Below are 23731 nucleotides of genomic sequence, written 5' to 3'. Positions count from 1 at the left end.
TAACCTCCTCCTCGTTACCAGAGAGATCCTTTCTCTTCATGTTCCCTCCATCGTAGAGGTCAAAGTGGTTATTTCGTCACTTACATGCTTGTTTTTCATATGCATTTTCAAAGGGAATCCGGTTACTTCTGGATTTTTCACTTTTCAAAAAGTGCCACAAAGCAGAAGTCATACCTGAAAAAATACTGAGGAGAAAAAATGGATTAAACAAGGAAGATTGATTACACTTTTCTACTAGTGTTTTATGGTGCAGGAATACTGATCATAGCRTTTCTATATCTGTACTTTATGAAGTTTGAAGAAATAATAAAAATCTGGCATTTTGTTACTATTTTTGTGGCTGCAAGTGGGTGGGTGTATAGAGAAAGTGAGGGAGGAGTGGGTGACCAAGAACAACTTTTTCCTGTATATTTTTCCTACACCTTTTCACTCTTTTTTTTTTTTTTTTTTTTTTCCCACTCTTTTTTTTTGAGCTTTTAGTTTGTCATAGGGGCTTTTAAATCCTACTTGTAGAGCAGATTTCATTTTGACAAGACAAACAAGAACTCATGAGATAAAAGAAAAATTGAACACTGAGAATTGTGTGAATTAAGTTAGATACAGAAATTATGTTGATAAAGGCAGAATACATCAGATTGATTTGTGGAAGGAAAGTGTGAAGAAGAGTACTATATCACTATTGTAATTGCTTTAAAAAGGGAAATGAATAGAAATTAATTTCATATGGAGCTTGTCTTATTGGCAGAGAGGTTGTCATTCTGTTTAAAATGTTGAACTTGACTTCTTATGCAAGGTATTGAGAGCTACAGTTTCTCTGTGSCTTTGAGAAACGGAATGAGTCAGCTCCTTCCAAACTGTGCGTGTGTGCAGATCTTTGAGGGCTACTTGTAGTCTCTCCCATTTTATCTCCACATCACATTAAAAGCTGGTTCTGATGAGGTTAAAAGAGCCATAACAACTCTGGACAGCAATTTACAGTAAGTTTGAKTCAACCAGCAAATAAATAAAGATTAGTCTAGTGGTCTTTTTTATAAATTGCTACCTTTATAATTATTKCTCAGAAGTATAAGACAAGTCTAGTGTACTGTAGCAACAACCGTACATGGGAGGTTGTATCAAGCTTTTAGTATTGGGAAGCTATTTCTGTATTATAGTAAATATAGAAAAATATGCTTGTTTTTCAACTTTCTTCTGATTTTGGATTGAACGGTACATGGGAGGTACTGTTTAAAGAATTTGCCATCAAAAATATGGATTTACAATATTTTCCTTGCTTGTTCCCTTGAAATTATTGTAAACCAATATTCTGATATAGAATAAAAATTTGTTATTTTCCTAGATTATAATGTCTAGATAGCTTTTTGTATTTTTAAGAAACTTCCAGCTAAAATTTAGTGTAACATAACATGTGTATTAGTGCTTTAGTGCTGATAATTAAATGTGAAATACTCTTCTAAGATACACTTTGAGAAGTAGTTTTGAGAAGTAATGTTGTTTTGACATTTTACTTTTCTAAACCTCGTGAGTTCAAGGAATATGGAGAGTTAAAATTAGTGTAGTTTTTAGAGTTTCAGCCAAACTGAGCATTTCTGCTAAAGGTAAAATTTCTACAGCTTGTCTGAAGTAATCCTTAGGAAATGGCTCGTGTTTCTTGCAGAGAACGTATATTTTGTATGTTCTGTATCTTGAAGCAACTTAGTTTCCTGTTCATTGGCTGATTGGCTTTTGTGACAAGGACAAAACACTGGCAGTGTGTTTGTTTGCTGACTAGCAGCAACTTAACATAGAGTGTGAAAATGAGATGTGTTTAAAAACAGTATCTTTCTTTTTCTCCTAAATTTCTTCACTTAATTGTTGACAAGCATAGAGTTAGATTTCAGGATGTTATGGTTGCTTACGTTCATTTAAAAAAAGGTGACGGGACAAATCAGTGAAAAGCATACTGGGACTTGTTCACAGAATCACRGGATGGTTCAGGTTGGAAGGGACCTCTGGAGATCATCTAGTCCAAACCCCCTGCTCAAGCAGGGTCACCTACAGCATGTTAGACAGGGTTGCGTCCAGGTGGGCCTTGAAGATCTCCAGAGAAGGAGACCCCACAACCTCTCTGGGCAACCTGTGCCAGTGCTCCGTCACTCTCACAGGGAAGAAATTCCCCCTCACGCTCAGGCAGAACTTCCTGTGSTTCAAKTTCTGCCCATYGCCTCTTGTCCTGTCATATGGGACAACTGAAAAGAGTTTGTCCCCATCCCCTTGACACCYTCCCTTCAGGTRCTYSTACACATTGATAAGATCCCCCCTCAGKCTTCTCTWCCCCAGGCTGAAGAGGCCCAGCTCTCGCAGCCGTTCCTCACAGGGCAGGTGCTCCAGCCCTCTGATCATCTTCATRGCCCTACGCYRGACTCTCTCCAGTAGCTCCATGTCTCTSTTGTGCTGGGGAGCCCACAACTGGAYACAGKACTCRAGCTGAGGCMTCCCCAGGGCTGAGKAGAGGGGCAGGATCACCTCCCTCGACCTGYTGGCAACCCTCTTCCTAATGCAGCCCAGGAGACCATTGGCCTTCCTGGCCACAAGGGCACATTGCWGGCTCATGAACAACTTGTCATCCACCAGCACTCCCAGGTCCTTCTCTGCAGAGCTGCTYYCCAGCAGGTCAGCCCCCAGCYTGTACTGGTGCCTAGGGTTATTTCTCYCTAGGTGCAGGACTCTGCACTTGCCCTTGTTGAACCTCAGGAGGTTCCTCTCCRCCCAACTCTCCAGCCTGTCCAGGTCTCTCTGAATGACAGCACAGCCCTCAGCTGTGTCAGCCACTCCTCCCAGCATGGTATGATCAGCAAACTTGCTGGGGAGGCACTCTGTCCCCTCATCCAGGTCATAAAATACAACTCTACCACTTCTGGCTGCAGAATCCTTCAATTTGCAAATTTCTGGAGGCTGGAAAGGTATTACTGTAAAAATACTGCTCCATTTACCCTGTTTTTGGACTCTTCGCTAGATGTCTGCTTTTGGCCACTCTCAAAGTGGATAGAGTTGATTAACAGTTTTTTATCTAGTGTATTTGTTATTGTATTACAACCTTATGTAAGAGGCTTTGTGACTCCACAGTGAAGTTGTTGCCTCCATTTTTCCGTATTTAGTAGGTATCTGGTCTTTTGCTGTATATGTAGTAGAGAGACTTTGTTTCTCCAAAATGACTGCTCAGAATCTGTGACCAAATATGTATGTGTTMTTCAAGTAAATGTGTAAATTGATTTGAAGAATAAATTTAAATTCCTTCTTCAAACRTTTTTTTATCTCATAACTTTTCTGCCTTGCTGATGGTTAGGATTTTGAGATTTGAAAGCAGCAAATTTTACCAACATCTGCTATTTAAATTTAAATTTGTTTAATTTTTTATTCTGATAATGCTTATCATATTGTTTTAAAACTTACATACCCTTTCTGTCACATGAATATATCAAATCTAAAGCTGTCATCAAAAAATAAAAATACTGTCACGAATTAACTCAATGTGTAAGTACAACTCCTTTGTTCCAGTTCCCAGACAAGTTAAGGATAGCTTTTCTTTTTAAATGAAATAATCACTGCAGTCAGAGGTGGTTCTTCAATTAAAGTTGAAGTTAATACAGAAGTTACTGTCTTGAATATCAGTTCTGGTTTCTGCATACATAACATACTTGATTTAAAATTTCAAAAAAATAAGGAAATGAAAACTGAGAGTTTTAACAGTCTGTTATTTCTTCCTTTACCTTGGACATACATCCCTCATTACCTGTTCAACTGCCGTATGTTACCATGTTTCTTAATTTATTTCCAGCAATCCATTCCCCAAATACGATTAAGATTGCCGTAAGTGTTCAGCGTATCAGTGTAGGATTGCAGTGGGGGAGGAGATGGTKGTTAATAACATGCTTAGATGTTATTTTCTCAATTCAGTATACCTGAATTGATTTTATAATTAAAATAGTTCACTTATATTCCTTGATTGTTCTCTCCCTATCTCTTATTTATTTATTTCTGTGTGTGCACCTGATAGTGCCTTTTCTGGAGGTGCTAATGATTGCTGTTATAATGAAATGTAATCCCTTTCTTTTCAGTTTTGTAGCTTTGATCTTGGCTCTACTCATTTTTGTATGCTGTATGACCTTAAATTAGTACTGCACTTTGTGGGTGAACCTGAAATATAACAAAAACTACATGCAGGGCTTTTTATACATAAACTCTGTAGGCAATAATGGAAGAAAAACAGCTGAAATCCCATGAAATCACTAGATTTCTTCTGAAGTGCTGTATTGTGCAGTATTTCATTATGATTAGAATTATCTGTGAAGTGATGTAATAGTTTTGTTCTTCATACCTTTCAGAGAATATGGCAAATTTAGAAAGTTGCCATTTGTTAAGCATTTTTCATACTGTGTAGTATTACTTTATAAGTAATATAAAAGCATAGATACGCCTGGTGAAACTTAGTGTCTTCTAGCTATTCATTGATCAAAGATTTTTGTCTGGTGCTATTACTTCTGTTGTGGATGGAGTTTTAATCCTTTTTAGGATTGATGTATTAAACCTTAGCAGATGTGAAGCTCTGTACATTTCTTCTCTGAACATCTTGGAGTTAGAATCTGATCTAAATCTTACTAAAGGTCAAAAGATTTTTTTTTTCAGGTAACTTCACCAGTTTCCTTAAGTACTTACAAATTTGTTGGGATCTGTAGTCCCCTTAAACTCTAGATCTTGACATGTATCTTTTGAATGAGACTATTAAATAAGCTTGCATTACTTTAACACATTTGTTATGTATCTTTTTCAGGATATTGAGGARTGGAATATTGGCCATCTTAATACAATATTGGATGTTGTAGGAGAAGACTGTGGAATTTCTATTGAGGGTGTAAATACTCCATATCTCTATTTTGGCATGTGGAAAACAACATTTGCATGGCATACTGAAGACATGGATCTCTACAGTATTAATTATCTTCACTTTGGGGAGCCAAAGTCATGGCAAGTTTAAATTTTTATGAAAGCTTGTATCTGTTTTCTGTTTGTTTGTTCTAACTAAAGCAAACAGTTGAGGTAGAATTGCTTCAGAGTGATAGGCCAAGATAGTCATATTATTTGAGAATGCTATGAAACAGGTAATATTTGTCAGTGTAAAGAACRTCTCAGTAACTCAAATCTTTATCTTAGGAGGAGGCTAAAAATATGTATAGGGCTTGTCTGAGTTCAGTAGGAAAAAGTAGTAATGAATTAGTATGAGAAGTTCAGTGAGTTGGGAACCGCTCACACTACTTGAACTCATCTAAGGCCTCTTTAAAATCTGTCTCTTAGGTTCAGTTCTTGTAGACATGTGAATAGTCCTTTGAGACTGCCTCTGTGCTTTCTATTAAACATGCACTGAATCAGGGATATTCTCTGCTGTTACTCAACAACCCAGGTAAGAGAAGAGATTTAATCTTGAAGGTAGTGCCTAAGTATGAGGCTTCTGTTCTTTCCCTATAATCTTAGATTTTTTTAATTGAAAAGCGTTTTATTCAGTGGAGAGAAATGTAAATCAAGTATTATCCAACTTATGGTATACTTACATATTTATGCATATGAGAGCAATGTTTTCATACTGATCAGAGAATCTTTTTTAAAAAATTGTGAAAAGACTGTAAACATATTAGAAAGATGTACAAAAGATAGACAGTTCTTATCTCTTGGCAGTTTCTATTTATCCAAACTATATGGAGAATTTTGTGGCTGATTATGTCCTTCAGGCATTATTAGATTAGTTTAGATTTTATAGTGGTTATTTTTTATACCCATACAAAAGAGAAAGACCTATGCAACACTGTATATTTAAATGACATATTAAAAAATACCATTTTTTTCTGATTGTGTTGCTATGAAGAGAATGGTAAACTGGCCAGCTGCTTGTTCTTAGGTAGCTGCTTTATGCTTACCTGCTCTTCATGTACAGTGACTCTTGTGTTTAGACAGAGAAGATAAACACGGCCTCTTGGAATAATGAAAGTCAATTTTGCGTTGATTAATAATATTTGTTGTTGAAAATTGCTGCTTTGATAGATTTGAGCATTCTAACAGAGAGCCTTCTCAGGTGCAAAAATGACAACTGTGTTTAAAAATGGATGCAAAGATCAAGCAATTTCAAGATACTGTAAGACCATAAGTGCAATTTAACTAAAGCAATGATTTGCCAAAAATTGTTTTGTATTTTTAGGAATCTTACAACTCTATTTAAAAAACCTCACTGAATATTTTAAAATTCCAAGTGATTGAGACATTTAAGTTCATAGGCACGGTGGATAAGAGCTGAGAAACCTTGGTTTGAACTAATTTGAAGAAGTTGCGAGTTGATAAAATGATAAATACATTTCTCATTTATGGATATTTGCTTACACTGTTAGATAAAGTCATTAATCAGTGTTTATTGCATCTTTTAAAGACGTAGTGATGGATACTAATTCCTTTGTAAGTCTTTCTTGAGCCATGTTGGCCTCTATGGTAGATGTACTGGAGAAAAGGAAAAATATACTGAGTTAAGCTGAAATAGAGGTATTGTTATTTTAAAACAACACTACCAGGAAAAACAAGTRTTCCTGTATTTGCAGCCAACACAAAAACATTATGCAAATGTATGAGAATCTGTAGAGTTAACTAGATAATGTTGGGAAATGTAGCACTGAAAGCAAAATCCAAAGAAAGTTAAAAATTATTTTTTATACCCATACTCTTACAGAAACAATGCCGTTTCTGTAAGAAAAAAATTAATTTGTGCTAGAGATGTTCCTGTATCAGTAAAGCATACCAAATGTTAACATACTAGTGTAATACAAGTGGAGGATGAGTTGAATTTTAGGATACAGGTAGTAAGCATGTTGTCTGCCATTTTTTTTTAACTGAATTGACAAGTGCTTCCTTAGTGGATTGAAATAGACTGGCATGGATAGTAATACCTTTCTCCTTATTTTTTCCTGGTTATGCATGTAGCTGTTAAGACAGCTGCATGGAGAACTGAAAAAAGCATGATAGRTAGTATATTTTCTATGCATTGTGAGAAGAGGATGACTTCCTCCTGGAAGACCAGTTYTGCAGACAACAGCTAAAACTGACTGCTGTGGCAGTATTTATGGCATTTGGAGTTTACTTGTATTTAGGCTTTGATTAATTTTCATTTCTTCTTATTCTCTGTGCAGTTTCACCATCAACAGTTATACAAAGAAAATTTTGTTTTGCATTCTGATCCCTCCACTGACTGCCTTAAATGAAACAGGAAAATGTTTGTCTAAGTTTGCCAGATCGTAAATACAGATGTTGGTGTGTATGTATGAGTATGTGTATATATATCTATAYGTACACACATACATACACATTGTATATACATAMACACACATATATATATTTATTTGTATTTATATACATAAATGCGTATTTTTTGCTTTTTATTACTTTCTACTCTCAAAGCGCTAAAAGCAGAAAATAATTTGAAGGACAAAAAGGAATTAACAAAATTAAAATCCTCATAAATAGAACAATATGAAGGGAGAAGAGAGAAGGATGTAGTGAGGAAAAATTGTTGAAAAAGGGAATAGAATCTATTATAATTTCTTACTGCCGGGCAGAATTTTTACTGCAGCTTTCCACTGGGCTTTCTTCTGGCCTCATTTTACAGCACAGTTCCTTATAAAATATTTTTCTTGCTGTGAAGAATCATTTGAGTGATTGATGATTTACCTAATTTATTAATTTGGTTTGTTGCTGATACTTATTTCATAATAGTATATTGGGKCTGTTTGATACTAATAAAAATTTCTTGACTCTGCCATTTGTTCTTAAATATTTTTTTCTTCCATGTACTTTTTATTTCAGGGTTATAGGCCTAGACTAAAGAGAATTTATTTGTTTCACTTAATATGACGAATTTTGTTTTGCATCCTATTGTTGAGATATTGAACTGCTCTTGGAAATTAGTACTTTGTAGAAAACAGATTTCAGTATATAATAGCAAAAATAATGCTAGATTACTGGTTATGGTATGTGGATGGGATCCTTGGATAAGATACAGATAATGATTCAGTTTACATTATAGATTTATAAACTCAAAAATCTGAATAAGACGTTTATCTTTTGGAGGGTATTTTGAGTGTATTAATTATCTGAAAGCAGTGCTTGTTCTTTGTGATGTTTACCTGACTCCTGTGAAAAATGGTGATGTTGATAGGAATTTTTTACCTCATAAAGGATTAAGATGAGGTAAATCTGCTTGAAGTATATTAATAATGAATATGTGAAAGTGTTTATTAAGCAGGTCCAGAGCAATTATTTTCATGGCATTGTAGATATTTGAAATATAATAGTAATTGGACTCATTTATTCTTATTTTTGTTAGAGAAAAAGAGTAAGGTTGTGTGGAGAATATATTTAGTATTTTATTTTAGACTGTGATATTTTAAACTATACTCATTTTGTTCACCATTTATGTCTTACGGTGAAGATATGAATTATTTTCCATATAAAGAGTCTGATACTTTACTATTAAAAAGTACAAACTGTAAATCCAATACAAACAGATAATCTATGTACTGGTTTATGAGGATGTTYCCTGGTGTTCTTTGGTCAGTTCTTAACTCTTATGAACAGAGTGGAAATGGCAATGGATAATAAATTGTATCAACAAAAAAACAAACATAGTAATACATTCTGTTTATCACAGAATACCTTACAGGGAGTGTCAGTTGTAAAATAAAGACATATATATGCTGCAGGAAGGGAAGATGATTCCATCTCTGTGATAATGTCAAGAAAGAGGCCAAATTTTTGGAGAAAGAGAACTTAGCCAAAACTAGATGAGCAAAGTGTATAAGGTTTTACCTACAAGTTTAGTGATTAGTTTCAAAGGAGCAGAGTGAAAAGATCCATAGTGAAGCCTAAAATAAAACAAGTGATTTAGGTTCAGGAATTCTATATTCTAGAGTAAGTGGATATAGCATAGTGATAAGTCTGATTCTCTAGAGACTCCCTAAGATTCTGCCATGTGGAACTATTCAGGTTGCCTCTTGAATAACATGACTAGAATATATAGTTGTGGATTCGCCAGGGTGGAATGTGTACCAACACCTGGTATCTTCTCTTATTAAGGAAAAATGGAGAAAGTTTTGAATGTCAGCAGTAGAGAAAGGAGTGATGGGGTTATGCATATGGTGAGATAAAATGATTGGATASTGATATTAATTGAAGTTAATATTATGTACAAAAAGATGTCGGAGAGAAAGCATACTTGTGCTGATGCTGACACTGTATGGTTTCAGAACAAATGTAATAATCAAGTAGGTAGTGTAAAGGAGACTCAGCTGGAGTGTAAAGATTTTCCCAGGGTTATCTAGGATTTCATTAGTACGATTTTCAGGGTGATCAGCAGCTAACAAAGACTAATCAAGATTTGATCAGGTGATGGAGCTGAACTCAGCATGAGTGGAAGTATGTTGCCACTTTCGCACAAATTATGTGTACCATTGACAAAAATGGCATGTTTCTCAGTTATGTTTTCTGGAAAATGAAAAATGATGAAAAATTTAAAGTGCTAACATTTTAATGTGAAATGTAGCAGTAAAGTATAGAACTTCTGTGAGAGGTGGGGAGATGTTTATACTTATATTGAAAGGAGAATATTAGCCACATTGTCTATCAGAAGAGTTATAAAACAGATCTAATAAAAAGGGAGTTATAATCAGAAACAAATGGTATACAGGTTTATCAGCAATGGGAAAGATTCATCACTATACTTGAAAACAGACAAGTATTTAGTAGTGAAGAGCACTGTCCATAAAGTGGAAGAACTTTGAGGGAGATGTGGCAGTTAGTAAAGAGAGGCAATAACAGGGAGTTGTTAAAGGCTRTTCTGAAAACAGCAGCGACACCACCACTTCTGAGGAGTGAAGAGATTGAAAGTAAAACTTGATTTTGGATTTTAAAAGGTAGCTTAATGGAAGAGGATTTGCTTTTTATGAATTTTATCTATATTTTAAAAATCCATTATTTATTGAATCTATATATGCACAAATATTAACTTCCTAAATAGATTGTAAAGCAAACTAATGTTACTTGTGACTGACATGGAATTCTGAGCCCAGTGTCTGAAATTAGAGAGCCTTACTTTGCTGTAACCTAGAGTATGCAATTTGMATGTTATCAACTGTAAAACCAATGAATTATACTTACTGTGAACAAATTACAGTTATAAGTTTAACAACAACATTTTATTTCCTTGAAGCTTTGGAATTTTTTTAAATAGTAATTAGCACAAAGTAATACTCAGCTATTGTTCCCCTGTCAATACATAACAAAGGCTTCAGAGTAGTAGCTTGGTAAAGTATTTAGTGTCACGCAGAATTAGCTTGTATCTGATGGCATTATCCATTATCGCTGCATGTATCTGGCATATTTCCTATCCTATTTCTTGTCACTGAGATACGAATAATGAGGTTAATAAAATGGTCCAATGACCATCTTGCTATTTGGCTGATTATTTATTTATTTATTTTTATTTTTTAAGCACAAAACCTATGAGTCTTTGTTTTCGAGGTGCTTTTACCTTACTTCGAATAGTGCTGTCCTAAAAGCCATTTCACTTGTAAAACATACAGTTTACTCAGCACCTTAAAAGTTTTCAAATTTCAGATGTAACTGCTACCTACACTTAGGCAATTCTACAGTACTGAATAACCAATTTCCAGCCCCAAAAGCAAGATGAATGGCATAACCTTCCAGACCATTTCTATCTGCTACCAAGAAATTTCTGTAATTTCCATTAGCTGCTCACTAGATAAATGGTCCCTAAGACCTGGGAACAGAATCAAGATCTTGTGAGAATTTACTGGTTTTCAATGCAATCTGCTAGTGTGGCAGGGAAAAAGTATTAAAGTATCTCCCTTCCTGTAAACAGGTTTCTTTTGAAACCCTCTCAGCCTGCTGTATGTATTTGTGTGTATTTTGGAGGCATGACAAGGCTTTTACAAGGTTTCAGATTGAGAAATGAACCAATTCTTGAATTTACTTACATTAATATCACAAACAGGCAAAGCGGTAGTATCAGAATACACAGTCCGAAATTATATACAGTGATTTAACAAGTAACTGAACTTAAAATTGGCTTCTGGGGTTGTAAAGCTTGACTTCCTGAACACTTGCAGGATGCAGATGTGAGAGAGATGAAACTAATTGAATCAAAAATTTTCTTTAAAACTCAGCTAATGTAATAATTTTTCATGTCCTATCTTTTCTTGAAGTTACATTAATATAATAATATTTCTGAACAAAACTTACGTACCTATTTCTTCCCTGTCACTTCCTCAGTCTCATTTTAATATAAATGTAGAAATTTGACCTTCTTAATTTCCTCTTTAGATATCTGTGAGCTTTGAACAGTTTTTCTTTTCATGCCTACTTTGATTATCTAAAGAGTCATGGTTATACCATACATTGTTAGATGGGGAGGGTAAAAGATGTGAAGGTAATGAAAAATATGCAAAATTATCTGTAAGTGATGCAGTTAATAATGGTCATGCCCTAGAGTTGTTTTAAGATGTACATTGTGAATGTGTCAGCGTCAATTTTTACTCCAATCTTCTATAAGCATTGTTTGTATAATAGAATTACTTTGTGTTGTCTGATGTTTCTGCAACAGTCTCTTGAATGAAAATGTGAAAAAGTAGATATTACTGTGGAGATATGATGACATTAAATGATTTGCCTTGTACCCTCTGAAATTTTGTTAGTTATTGCTTCTTTTGAAAGCTGCCATTTTTATCCACACTTTCCTTTGAGTTATACAATTTCGTCTGTGGTCCTCCTGCTTTTCATGAACATTTTTGAGTGAGGGACTAAAGAGTCTTGTTTCCAACTTAAAGGAAAAGGAGTATTTTTTTCTTGATGTGTTGTTATGTGTGTGCTTCTCAATGTAATGTCCAAACATTCCTAATAAAACTCAGATGTCTGTACTCATTTCTATTGACTGTTAGTAAAAACTACATTTTTTTTCCTGTACTGGATTTTATTTGCCATGTGAAGTAAAATTGTTGTATTTTACTGTAGTAGAATAGCAGCTGTTTTATTGGGAGACAAAAAATAAATTCACCCTCATACAGAAAAACCGAAATGACATGAAAGCAGCAGTAAATCAAAGATAATATTATAAGTTGTGCTTCTCAGTCARTAGTAACCAAAGTAGTTACTGAAATTATTAAGCAGCTATTTCAGCCAAGTTCCCAGTAGACCAGCTTTCTGCATCATACTCTACTATCTTAATTGTCACCAATCATATTTTCTGAGTTAAAGACATGACTAAGTAATCGTTGGGACTAGAGTACTGCCTGTTACTACATCCACTAGGGGGTTGAGGAATATGGATAGCACAGTGAGCTTATATTGCTACTAGTTCATGGGTAAACAGTGGATGTTATTCCCTAAGACTRAGGATACTTAAAGTTCACTGAGAAATAATGTAAAGTATTTAACCTTGAAAATGTAAGGGAAATTTAGGTATATAGCTGTTTGTGAGACACAGTCTTGAYTTGCATATAATATTTATTATCATTTATTTATAGATCTTGTTGCCTGTACCCTTGCATTGCTGCATTATGTATATTTCAGAGCAGATGGTCCTGAATAATATTCAGCATATGTATATCTATCATAATTACCCAGCCTTTATGGTGTAACTCCAGCAATGAACAGTGATGAACTCAGTTTTTATCATATATCTGTCTTTTCAAGAGTTTACACAAGTATGTCTTCCTGAACTAATACAATTAAAAGGTACTTAGCATCACCGATAATACTTTTTTCTTCTTTTTTGTAAATTTGTTTTGTATCTGAGAAACTTTCTCTTTGCCTCCTAGTGATTTAGCATTTAACATCCTTTACGTTAAGTTTTAAAGAGGGCAGGATTTGGCCTTAAGATTTGAGAAATCAAAAATYAGCGGCTTTTTGTTAATGTAGCTAGAAGAGGTTGGACACAAGCTTTCTAAAAACTGTAACACTGCAGCTGCAGAAGTGAGATCAGYATAGGAAAGAGTGCTTGGTGCCTCCTTCAGGAGTGGCTGTATTCCTTTAACCTTCTTTCTTCCATAGTTCGACTGACGTAGGGTTTGGAGTTTTTGCTTAATTTGTATTGTAAACCAAAGATCTAGTAAGATTCATGTTGGTATAATTTGACAGGTATCCAAGGCAGCTACTCATGTATGAAGAAGCTCAATTTTCTAATAACTTACATTTGGAACCAAGGAAAGTCATTAGCCTGAAATATCTGGAGAGTGAAACTGGGTTCCTGATGCGTGATACTAGAAAGTTTTCTTTTCTTGGTCCATTAACTGAGAAAAGAGGGCAGTAGCAACACTGGGAAGAAACGAAAGGTCAAGGAGTAGATGGTATCACCAGAAACAAGAGAGTGGTAAAAAGGACTAACTTTAGTTTAATGAACTATTGCTTGACAGTTTTGGATTCACTAGATCAATAGGTTCAGCCTAGTTAAATCACATCTTGTCTTTCCAAGTGATATATTGAGAGTTCAGTTGTSAAATTCTGCATTTTTATGCTGTCGATAAATACCTACATGCCCACGTGTACAAGCGGAAGCATGTGACAACATGTTAACACAAAAATGTAGTATGTTGTACTGAGCAACTTTTTAGAAAGAATCCCAGTCTAATTAGAGGCATGAAAAGCAAAGAAAGGCCTAATTAGAGTTTTTTGTTAGACATACACACTGTTTCTTTTGGCTTTAATTTATGGAGTTGTGTAATGTAATGACATAGTACAATACACAGTGCTATACATAGCAATTTGTTTGCACTGGGCTGTGAAAGATGCAAACATATTTTAGATTACTTTGTACACACTGATGCATGGGTAATAAACAGTAGAGGGCAGATATATAAACAGTTTGGAATGACAAATGGAGAGAAACAATTCATTTTGGGGAGATAATGAAATTCTGATTAAAASTGAAACAGTGAATGGAGTCAAACTGAAAATCTTCTTTTGCTTAATATCATTTGGTGTGGGTTCTCAATGAGCATGGGCTTTGTTAGAGTTGTACTTGGAGCACTGACTTCTGGGATACACAAATCTTGCTTTTATGCAGCAGTTTTTCTTGTAATACAGAGCAATGGTGGGGAGTGTATATGTGTGCACACAAGTGTTTATCTGGGAGACAGAGAAAAGGAGATGTTTAATTATTGTACAAAATAAGGGGCCTAGGATACTTCATTTGGTTTAGTCAAGTTGTGAATGTTAGTGAGTTGACAAGGGAGATGAATGAAATCTGTGTTCACAGAATAGTAAAAGAAAAAAGCTGAATGTTAACTTGCTTTGAAAATGTGGCTTTRGACTACGTGGTACTGCTAAATATGCATTTTCTCCTTTTTTGAACTATATTTTTACAGAGAAGATTCAATCCAAATCTGTTACAATATTAAACTGAAATAGAAGCTAATTATGTCATGTTCAAGCTGTTGAAGTCGATTAGTACAGACTAATGCATCCAATAAATGTATGAAATACATTAAATATTAAATAATAAAGTTGCAATTTTTTACATTCTGTGTGTGTTCAGAAAAGCAGAATGAAACTTCATTTTTCAATAATCTAGAATTTTCTAGCTGTAACATTAAAAGTAACATGATGATGATTCCAGTCCTGCTATATTCTTCCTGATTTGCTGCAAATAGATTATGAAATCTTGTAAAAGTAGCTATTGTAGGATTAAAATGTTTCCAAGGACTGTATAATTGCAGAATTTAAAGGAAGTGCATTTCTTAGAGTTAAAAAAAAAAAAAAAAAAAAAAAGATTTAATTGTATTGATTTGCAATAAGTAACTCTCTTATTCACTAGCATTGACTATAAGGAAAAAATAAAAAACGTTTGTTTAATGCTCATGTTTTTCTGTTGAATGCTTGTGAAGTATGGTAAGATTCAAAGAAAGTAATCCCATGTGAATTGGGTATTATACTGTTTTATGTGTGTCTGCTTCATTTTGCAAATAAAAATACCTGGATCTTCTTTTAACTGAAATGGTAAGTGGTGTAATCATGTAAAATATTGTCAATATCCATGATTTTACATAGTGAATAAACCATTCTTAGTCTACATATTATAATGTTTAAGCTGAGATAAGCTAAGACGTTTTCTCAAGAATAATGAAATCACAAGTTTTTCTGCAGATTATACCTTTCTTCATTCTTCAATCTTGCTGGCTTCTGTATTTTTTGGTATTTAACTTATATGAAACTATGGCTTGTTTAGCAATTATGTCTTTAAACACTTTATGTTTTTCCTTGTGTGAATTTTTAGGTATGCTGTTCCTCCAGAACATGGGAGGCGTCTGGAACGACTAGCTCAAGGTAATATTTATTGTGAGATTATTATTGATTATTATTGATGGATATCATTAGATTATTATTGATAGATATCATTGTTTCCTCTGTCCCCCCTTTTCCCTTCTTATAGCTCCTTGCCCCCAGYAACTTTTGAATCTTTTAGCCAAATTTGATGAAAAAGTAGAACTGTCAGAGGTAGCTGAGTCTTGAAGTTTTATAAAAGTTAATGACTGGGTGGAGCCCAAATGGAGACCTTCAGGTAAAAGGAAGCAGGCAAAACCTGCCAACTCAAATCCTGTTTTGATAGCAGRCTATCTGGCCAGTGAGCAGGCAAATAAATCCAGCCTAGCCAAGTGTAATCTGGTTTTTGCATTCTAGAGATGTGAGGGTACCCCTTCTGAAAGAGCAGAGGATATTGCTGTAGGGAAGAGACTTAAGGGCCAAGTATTACTTATCCACAGGAAAATAATTTCTCACATAGTAATTTGGTTTATTTTAAGCAGCTCCCTGTTTTGTTCTGGATTAAGAGCACTGATTATGAATATGAAAAACTATTAGACATGTTTTTTGATATGGCAGCACACGTTTTGCAGTTTGCTATTAACCGTATTATATAAGAAATACTATTGAAAGTGGTAACTAGATATTATACATGAGGACTAAATTCTGAAAATATTTGTACGTTTTCTTTTCAGACCTATTTTGTGTGCATATATGTGTATGATTATTATTCTGAGCTATTTTTAAATTAGTTACTGTGATCAATAACTTGATGTATATGACTGAGATGTGAAAGAAAAGGCCTATGAACTTGTACTCTTGGGAAAAAAAWCTTCTCAGGTGGGCAGATATCAACCTAGATAATTGTATTTCATAGTCCTAAAATTACCTGTTGTTCCATTTGAGAAAGTTTTCCCTCATTTTCTCCTTTCCAGATTCTTTTACGGCTTGTAAAGTACAGATTGCTGTACATGTATATCTTAAAGCTTGCAGGAGTCACYATTGAACAAGTCAGTATTAATTATATAAAGTGCAGATGACACTGAGTTTTATGTTAAGGTGGTTCAATAGTTATTTTTAAGGGTTACAGGAAAAGAGTAGTGAATAAAAGGAATGGGGAAATAAAAAAGGTCCAGAAAGGGGCAGTGAGGATGACCAGAAATATGGCTTTTCTGTACAAAGAACTTCGGAAAGCTAGAATTTTTCAGTCTAGAAAAGATCCAAAGAGAAGTTGTGTCATAAAGGTCTGTGATGACTGCTGTGAAAAAGATAATTGAAGGATGATTCTTCGTTGGATCTTCCAGGACAATTGCAGACTCTGAATGAAGTGTCTTAGCAGTTTCAAAACAAGCAGAGGAACATGATTCTTCATATAGTTTGAACTTGTTGCCAATAGTGAATCTAAAAGTTTACATGGATTGGAGACTGGATAATACAGGCAGAGAAATTTGTTAAAGGGGACATGGAAACCACATACAGCTTTGGAACTTTTTGAGCCTTGACTAGCAGGTCCTGGAGGAGTACTTAGAGGACGTGAAGGTTTCATGCTGTATTTAAACTCTTCTCTCTATATCTGCTTTTGACCTTTGTAAATAGGATTCTTGGGCAGATAGACTTTGCAGTTACTATGATGTATTACAGGATTTCATATTTGTTGCTTACAGCTGTGCAGAATTTTAAAATGATTTGGACTTAAACGTTTCATAACAAGTGCACGTCCAAACTTTTTTTTTGAGAGAGAAAGAAGAGAAGGGTCAATTTCAGCAACACTCATTCATCCATTTCTGAAAAATAAGTGGAATTAAGGGGTTGCCTTGTTTGGTTTGTATTGAAAAGAAAAAAAGAATGAAACRTAAAACATGGGGTAGAAGTGGAAACCCTAAAACCACTGTTTGTCAGGGGCTGATAGGTTGTCCTGGGGGATCAATGACCTAATGTTATACCAATACCATAGTTGGATAAGCATCCAGAACTTCAGTGTCATCCGTAGTARCAGTTCTCTGGACTAGAACTGACTAGGGGAAGATAGGGCAGAGAGGGATGAGGCTTGAGTAACACGCACACACAGATTTCCTTCCTTCCAGAGCTTGGAACACCAACCCAGTTCCTTGATGCTTACTGATCACTGTATTTAAAGAACCTGCTGAAGCGCATTGCTCATTCTTTTCTGTTGCGCATCTGCATTCAAGTAATTTTTCTACCATAGCTATTGTTTATATGTTAATTCAAGTTATTAAAGACTAGTGTGGTGAATACAAATCTACTTTTTGTGATGAATAATGTTTATGATAAAAACTTAATTAGTCTTATTTCAGAACTGTCTTTTTGAACAGTGAATGCAAAAAACATAGAATCAGATATTGAACAGTGAAGATAAAATTTCAAATACTTGTTTTTTCTGTTATAGCCACTGAATGAAACTGGGTTTCTGCAGGAAAGCTTACATGCTCAAAGATTTTATCATAACACCTTTATAAGGTAGATAAGTTAGTTTTACAAATAACCATCTCTGATACTTCTTAAGTTTAGTGCTTGATTTTTTTGATGTATTTTAGCTTGTATTTCTGTGAGTAAAGTATTTTCGTGGTATTTTTGGTCCAGCTAATACCTCAGAATAGATTCCAGAAGATAATACTGTCATTCTTAAGCATAGGTGATGAATTTTATGCTCACTTTGACAAATATGTTCAGATTTTTTTWAAAATAGTTATCATTTCTGATGATTTTCCTGCTCATGGAGTTCAGGACATTTGTGATCTTCCATGTTGCAATTGCCATCTGCCAAAATATATTCCGAATTTTGCAGTAAGGTATTCTAAAATGATGAAAATGTAAACCAACCTAATGGCTATTGAGTTAATAATAAGGGTTAATAAAAATGTAGCATAAATGAGACCTTCAGACTGAATTACATATTTATTAAAAGTATTTTTAATCATACTTCTGCAGGACTGCAACATCTGAAAGGAAAAAAGCAGATTATTAAGGGTAGCTGTGCTGACCAGCTATCTCTTGAATTAATTGAGTACTCCTAAATAATAAAAATGATAAAATAATTCAGCAAATGTGGCAGGTTGTCTAGGTCAAGGCAGCAGCTGATACATAAAATTAAAGGAAGATTTGGATATTTGTCATTATTTTGTCTGTACATCTCAATTATCACACATGCCTTTTGTGCATGAGTGCTTTAATCTTTGTTTTCCATTGAAATCTTGATTGACTGTGGCACCTACAAATATTTTATCTGAAAGACATTAGACTTGCATCTAATAAAGGCAACAGTTTGATTTTGCCCTTCAGCTGTTTTCTCATTTATGTCTACATAAAAATTGAAAAAAACTACATAAACATAATAAAAATCTCAAGTGAGCTATTACTGCAATTTTTATACTTGTTATGTTAATCTATAATACCATAGTATTTTAAAGGATTTTTTGTTTCACAAAATAGGTTTGAAAATAAAGCAAAAGTAGAAGCAGAGTGGCAGATCAGATATGATAGTTTGAAGGATGTTCAAATTCTTTTGCTAGATCCTTTAACTGCAGTAACTATTTTAGAAAAGAGATAACATCTGTCCATTCAATTATGTTAAAGTAGAAACTAAGGTAAAGTTTATTGTATTTTAAATATTGTTTTAAAAAGCTTTGTATGGTTTATAGTATTAATTTCATGCAGAAGTTCTCTTATGTATGAAAATAAGTGTAAATAGTTGTTGAAATGAAACTTAATGCAGCAGCTTGAATATCTTGTAAGTGCCTCCAATCTGAAAACTGCAGCATCTGAAGAATGTAACTTTTTTCCAATTATTTGAGTTAAGTTAGGAAACTTGCATCTGAGAGATAATAAACTTTGGGCTATAACATTCATCTGGGCAAAATTTTGCAATAGTTGCTATCTTCTGTGGCTTTAGTATTCTGCACTTTGTATAGCATACAAATTGCCAGTGTTTCTTTGTGAGGACTGTTGCCATGTGAACTYATTCTTCTAATTTTTCTTTTATCTGCAATATGGAAATTCAGACCACATTAATTCAAATCATTGCAAATTCATTCAAATACATTATATCAAGTTTTTATTTGTATCTACCAAAGTAAAATATAAACATAAAATGACTCAAAATTCTGTCCTTCCTTCATCTCTCCTGTGTTGAGAGAATATTGATCAACGGATTATGATTAATATTTTTTATGTTTTGAAATCCTTTAAGTGAAGTTTGATGATCTACATAAGATAAAATTACATTAAATTTGAAATTCCTTTATTTAGGTAATTATGTTATTTGAGATTAATTTTAATTATATTGGACTTATTTACAATTTGGAATGTCCTCTTTTGAATATTTAGGTTTTGTGTTTTCATTTTAAATTAATATTGAGAAACAAGTTAGAAATATAGCACATCTAATCTAAAATTTCAGGTGAAGCATTAACTGAGTGTRCACTGATGTAGAATAGATAGTAAACATTGCCTCATTAATTCAGTGGTCAGAATCCAAATTTAAAGTTCTATCAGAAGATGATTTTTATGTGTGTTTATAAAATAATGACATTATTATTGGCCAAAATGTGTTATCCTTGATCATACAAAATAATACATACTGTCAATTGCCCTGTTCAAGTCAATGAAGTTACTTGCAGAGTTGAAAGAGTACTTACTTGAGAACAGAAGTGTTCCATTTTGTCCATGTATTATCATAACTGAACAATTTAATTGAAATCAGTATGAATGCATTGCTAGCAGATAGCAGATAAGTATTTCAATTATTTCAAATACTAACCAACCAGGTAATGAAACCCAATCTGCTTAATTTTGCTTGAATCATAGTTGTGATATGAAGATACAGTCATCTGATACAGAGTTGTGCGTGACATTAAGGAATAGTACTCTCAGGTTAAAAAAAGAGAGTCTTCCAGGTAACAATGCTCATTGTCCCTTAATGATTTATCTAATGATTGGCCTGAATTTACTTATTTTAAAATATTATCCCAGATCTTTAGTTATCCTTAAAGACTCTCAGTACAGTACTCTCCAGTGTGCGTGTGTGTGCTCTTGTCCTCCTCAGATATAGCTTGGTGCYCATTGCCCCCAGTTTCGCCTGAAAGCAAGCTTTTGGGTCGAATCTGGAATATGTTTCAGAAAACCAGTAATTGTGTTGGAGCATTGTAGTCTAACCAGTAGAATAACCTTGGCAAAAGATGCATCTTTGGCCTAGTGGTAAGACTGACATTTAGATATGTCATTTTGTTAGTACAAACAACGTTGTTTATCTTGTGTAAGATTAATTCATTTTGCTCTGTGTCATGTCAAAGTGTGTATCTGAAGTCTTCTGAGAGTATGTTTTTGATTGTTAGCACAGTCTACAATTGTTACTTCTGCTATAACTGTAGGCAGTCTGTTACGTATTATATATATTATATAACTGTAACTGCTTCTACTATAAACTAGATAAGGCAAAACCTCAGTGAGACCTTCAATTTCCAGGATTAATATACTTGTAAAATGTACTTTACCTGTRGTTTATGTACTCATAACCAAACATTTGGCCACCAAAATCTTGAATCATTCTTATGTTGGAGATGGTTCTAATTCAGCCTGAGGTGTTGAGAATATCAGAAAAGCAGCAACTGGAGAAGTTTTAAACCAATTTGTTGGTAATGAATGTAAGTCAATGTGCAGACTGAGCCTATCTTATTCTGTTCTTTCCAGACTTGGTCTTTCCCTTCTGTGAAATAATTATTTTGACATGGCCTATTGGGTTGTGTGTAGTCGTTTCCAAGAGGATGTGGAAGGCCCAGTAGGCCAAATATAAGTACCTAGAAGAAATCTAGAATGTCCGCTACATCTCAGTTGACTAGCTATGACCACAAAAATTCCTGCTTTTGTAGGGATGATTTAGAGTTAATGGACATTTAATTTCACATAAGTAATAAAAATGTTTAAAAGAATCTACTATAGAACTTGAATGCTGTGAATATTCTGGGTACATGGCAGGTATTTTTCTTTTTGATGTGAGAGTTACACTTGTAAGCTGGTAATTCTGTAAATAATTTCAGCATCAGTTTTGAAGAGGCTCTAGAGTCGAACTATGTTGTGGCCTGTCTTGAATTGGCCTGAAATGACTTAATAGGAACTTGATGAAGGTAAATAGAATAAAATTTTATCATATTTTGTTTATTTAAATTTCAAGGTTCCTTAAAGTTTGTTTCTCACTATCCATACATTTAATATCTTTGGAAAGTACTTGTTATGCTTCTAATGTGAAGTACTCTATTCTGGCAGGCATACCTTTGTATCTGCTAACCCATTCTCATTTAAGGTTTTTCTCTGATCAGAGAAAAGCTTGTGCAGTATTGCCAGTGACTTTAGAGTTAGGCCAGGCAGAACAGAGGTCCTTCTGATAAATGGAGACTATTACAGTGAAATTACCCTCTTTCTTCCCATGTTCATGGAAAAGAACAATTTTTGAGAAATGCTGTGAATGAAACTGAAAATTTGAATTTATATCTAAGTGTAGACTTCGACAGTCAAAAATATTTTGTAGTGGCACAGAATGCTTAAGCTGCACATACTGGTGCAAGAGTGAAACCGTTTCTGTGAAGGACAGCAAAATATCTGGAAGAGAAGGATATAACTCAAGTGTGCAGATGCAGTAAAGATATGACAGAAAGTACTTATTTTTGTTAAATTTCCTGTGGCTAAATTTATGTCAGTTAAGCAATACTTTTGTATCATTTTTCTTGATTTTCTTTTTTCCTATTAATTTTATACATATTTACCATATTTTTTCAGCAAAATGGTTAGAATTCMATTTGTTGAATATTAGGTATTATTTTTGTATACTTGTTCCTTGTGGAATCAGTCTTAATAAAGTCATTAAGCAGATTTGTTTTGGTTTTTCTTTTGACCGTGAAGAACTGGTGTCCTTTCTTCTCCACTGTCTCTTCTACTTCATTTTAATGTCACTGCAAGTTACTAGGCCAGATAACTGGTAAATTGTAAGGTTTTTTTGTTTGTTTGTTTTCTCTTTTTATACATTGTTTTCTTCACTTTAATTTTGTCCTCGGTACTTTTACATGAAAGAATAACATTGTATATGTTCTCTTTGTATTTAGAAAAAAAGAGAATGTTTTTATATTTATATTTCAATTTATATTGAAATTTTCTTACCTTATGAATTGTTAGGTAAATTTATAATGCAACTGAAAATTTGAGGGAATCCACTGAGAGTATTTTTTTGAAGCAAAAACTTTCTTAAAATTTCTTTCGTAAATTGGAATTGAAATCCTATTTAGGAATTTACAAAACTGCCTGACTTTAAGAATGTATTGCATCTTCTGGAAATCAAATGGAATACTTACTTTTCTAAATATTTATTGAGATGCTTAACTTTATGCTTAAGTTTCATGAGCGGGAGTTCATGAAAATACTCTCCTTCATTTTACAAAAGATATGTTCTGCCTTATACGTGATGTGTTTTGTTGAGATGATAGAATGCATAATTTTTGTGGACAGAATTATGTGTTATCTATTGTAAATATAAATTTCAAATTAAATGGAGTATTTAATACAATGCACATTATCTTCCTTCAATGGTTTTCCAATTTAAATTAATTTATGACCAGTAACTGAATTTGTTTGGGGGCAGATTACAAATCTATGTAGAGAGTGACTCAAACACTATTTTCTTCATTGATTATAAATATACATTTTAATTCATTTAATGCAGCACAAATCTGTAGATTTCTAAAGTTAATTCAAAATGCACGATTTAGAAAGAGGTTTTAGAGTTTTGCATTTGTTAAGAATTCTCTTGTAAATGGTATAGTTTAACCCTTAATGGGAAACACATACTTGGTGCTTAAAGTACTTGTACACCTCTGAATTTCCTCTATGTGGGTTGGTGTAGTGGATTGCTTTTTTATAATTAATTGGTAACTTGTTCCATCTAATTTGCCTACTTCTTTCTTTTCATCTGTGAATATTAGAAAGAATAGATGACAATATATTTATTGTAGAGGAAAATGAGAAGATTTCATAATTACTGCACACASTTTCTCCTGTTATCTTATTTGTATTGTTTGCATGAAACAGTGATATTGTGTGTAAACACAAACACAGATTCTTTTAATCATTTCTAAGAGTCTTTTCTAAGAACACTTTTTCTAATCTTGTCAAAATGCAATATATCAACCTTTCTTACCCCACTTTTTTCCTTTTTTGTAGTCATGCTAGCTTATATTTCTCTAGTTAAAAATCTTAATTTCATCTTTGTTTTTTAAACACACACACGCACACAAATGTGTTAAGAGAGGACGGTGGTAAAATTCTCTCTCTCTCTCTGTATATGTGT

The 23731-nt window shown here is 33.7% G+C and overlaps 1 protein-coding gene and 1 long non-coding RNA gene across 7 annotated transcripts in view; both read left to right on the top strand.

Moving 5' to 3' along the window:
- Positions 1–23731, top strand: part of KDM4C (lysine demethylase 4C) — a 254335-nt gene that overhangs the window by 30361 nt on the left and 200243 nt on the right. For all 6 annotated transcript variants that reach the window (XM_085307133.1, XM_085307119.1, XM_085307141.1 and 3 more), the window contains 2 exons: positions 4811–5004; positions 15356–15405. In XM_085307133.1, coding sequence (XP_085163259.1) covers positions 4811–5004; positions 15356–15405 — 244 coding nt within the window. The remainder of the gene's footprint in view (positions 1–4810; positions 5005–15355; positions 15406–23731) is intronic.
- On the top strand, positions 8511–12002 carry LOC146601377 (uncharacterized). The gene is made up of 2 exons (XR_014896108.1): positions 8511–10918; positions 10949–12002. It is a non-coding gene; the product is annotated as an uncharacterized LOC146601377 (long non-coding RNA).

This window comes from Rhea americana, unplaced genomic scaffold (assembly GCF_003343005.1).
Source record: "Rhea americana isolate MKP2758 unplaced genomic scaffold, rheAme1 scaffold_103, whole genome shotgun sequence".
In the NCBI taxonomy this organism is placed as follows: Eukaryota; Metazoa; Chordata; class Aves; order Rheiformes; family Rheidae; genus Rhea; species Rhea americana.
Note: the sequence above shows the minus strand (reverse complement) of the source record. Positions and strands in the feature narration are given on the sequence as shown.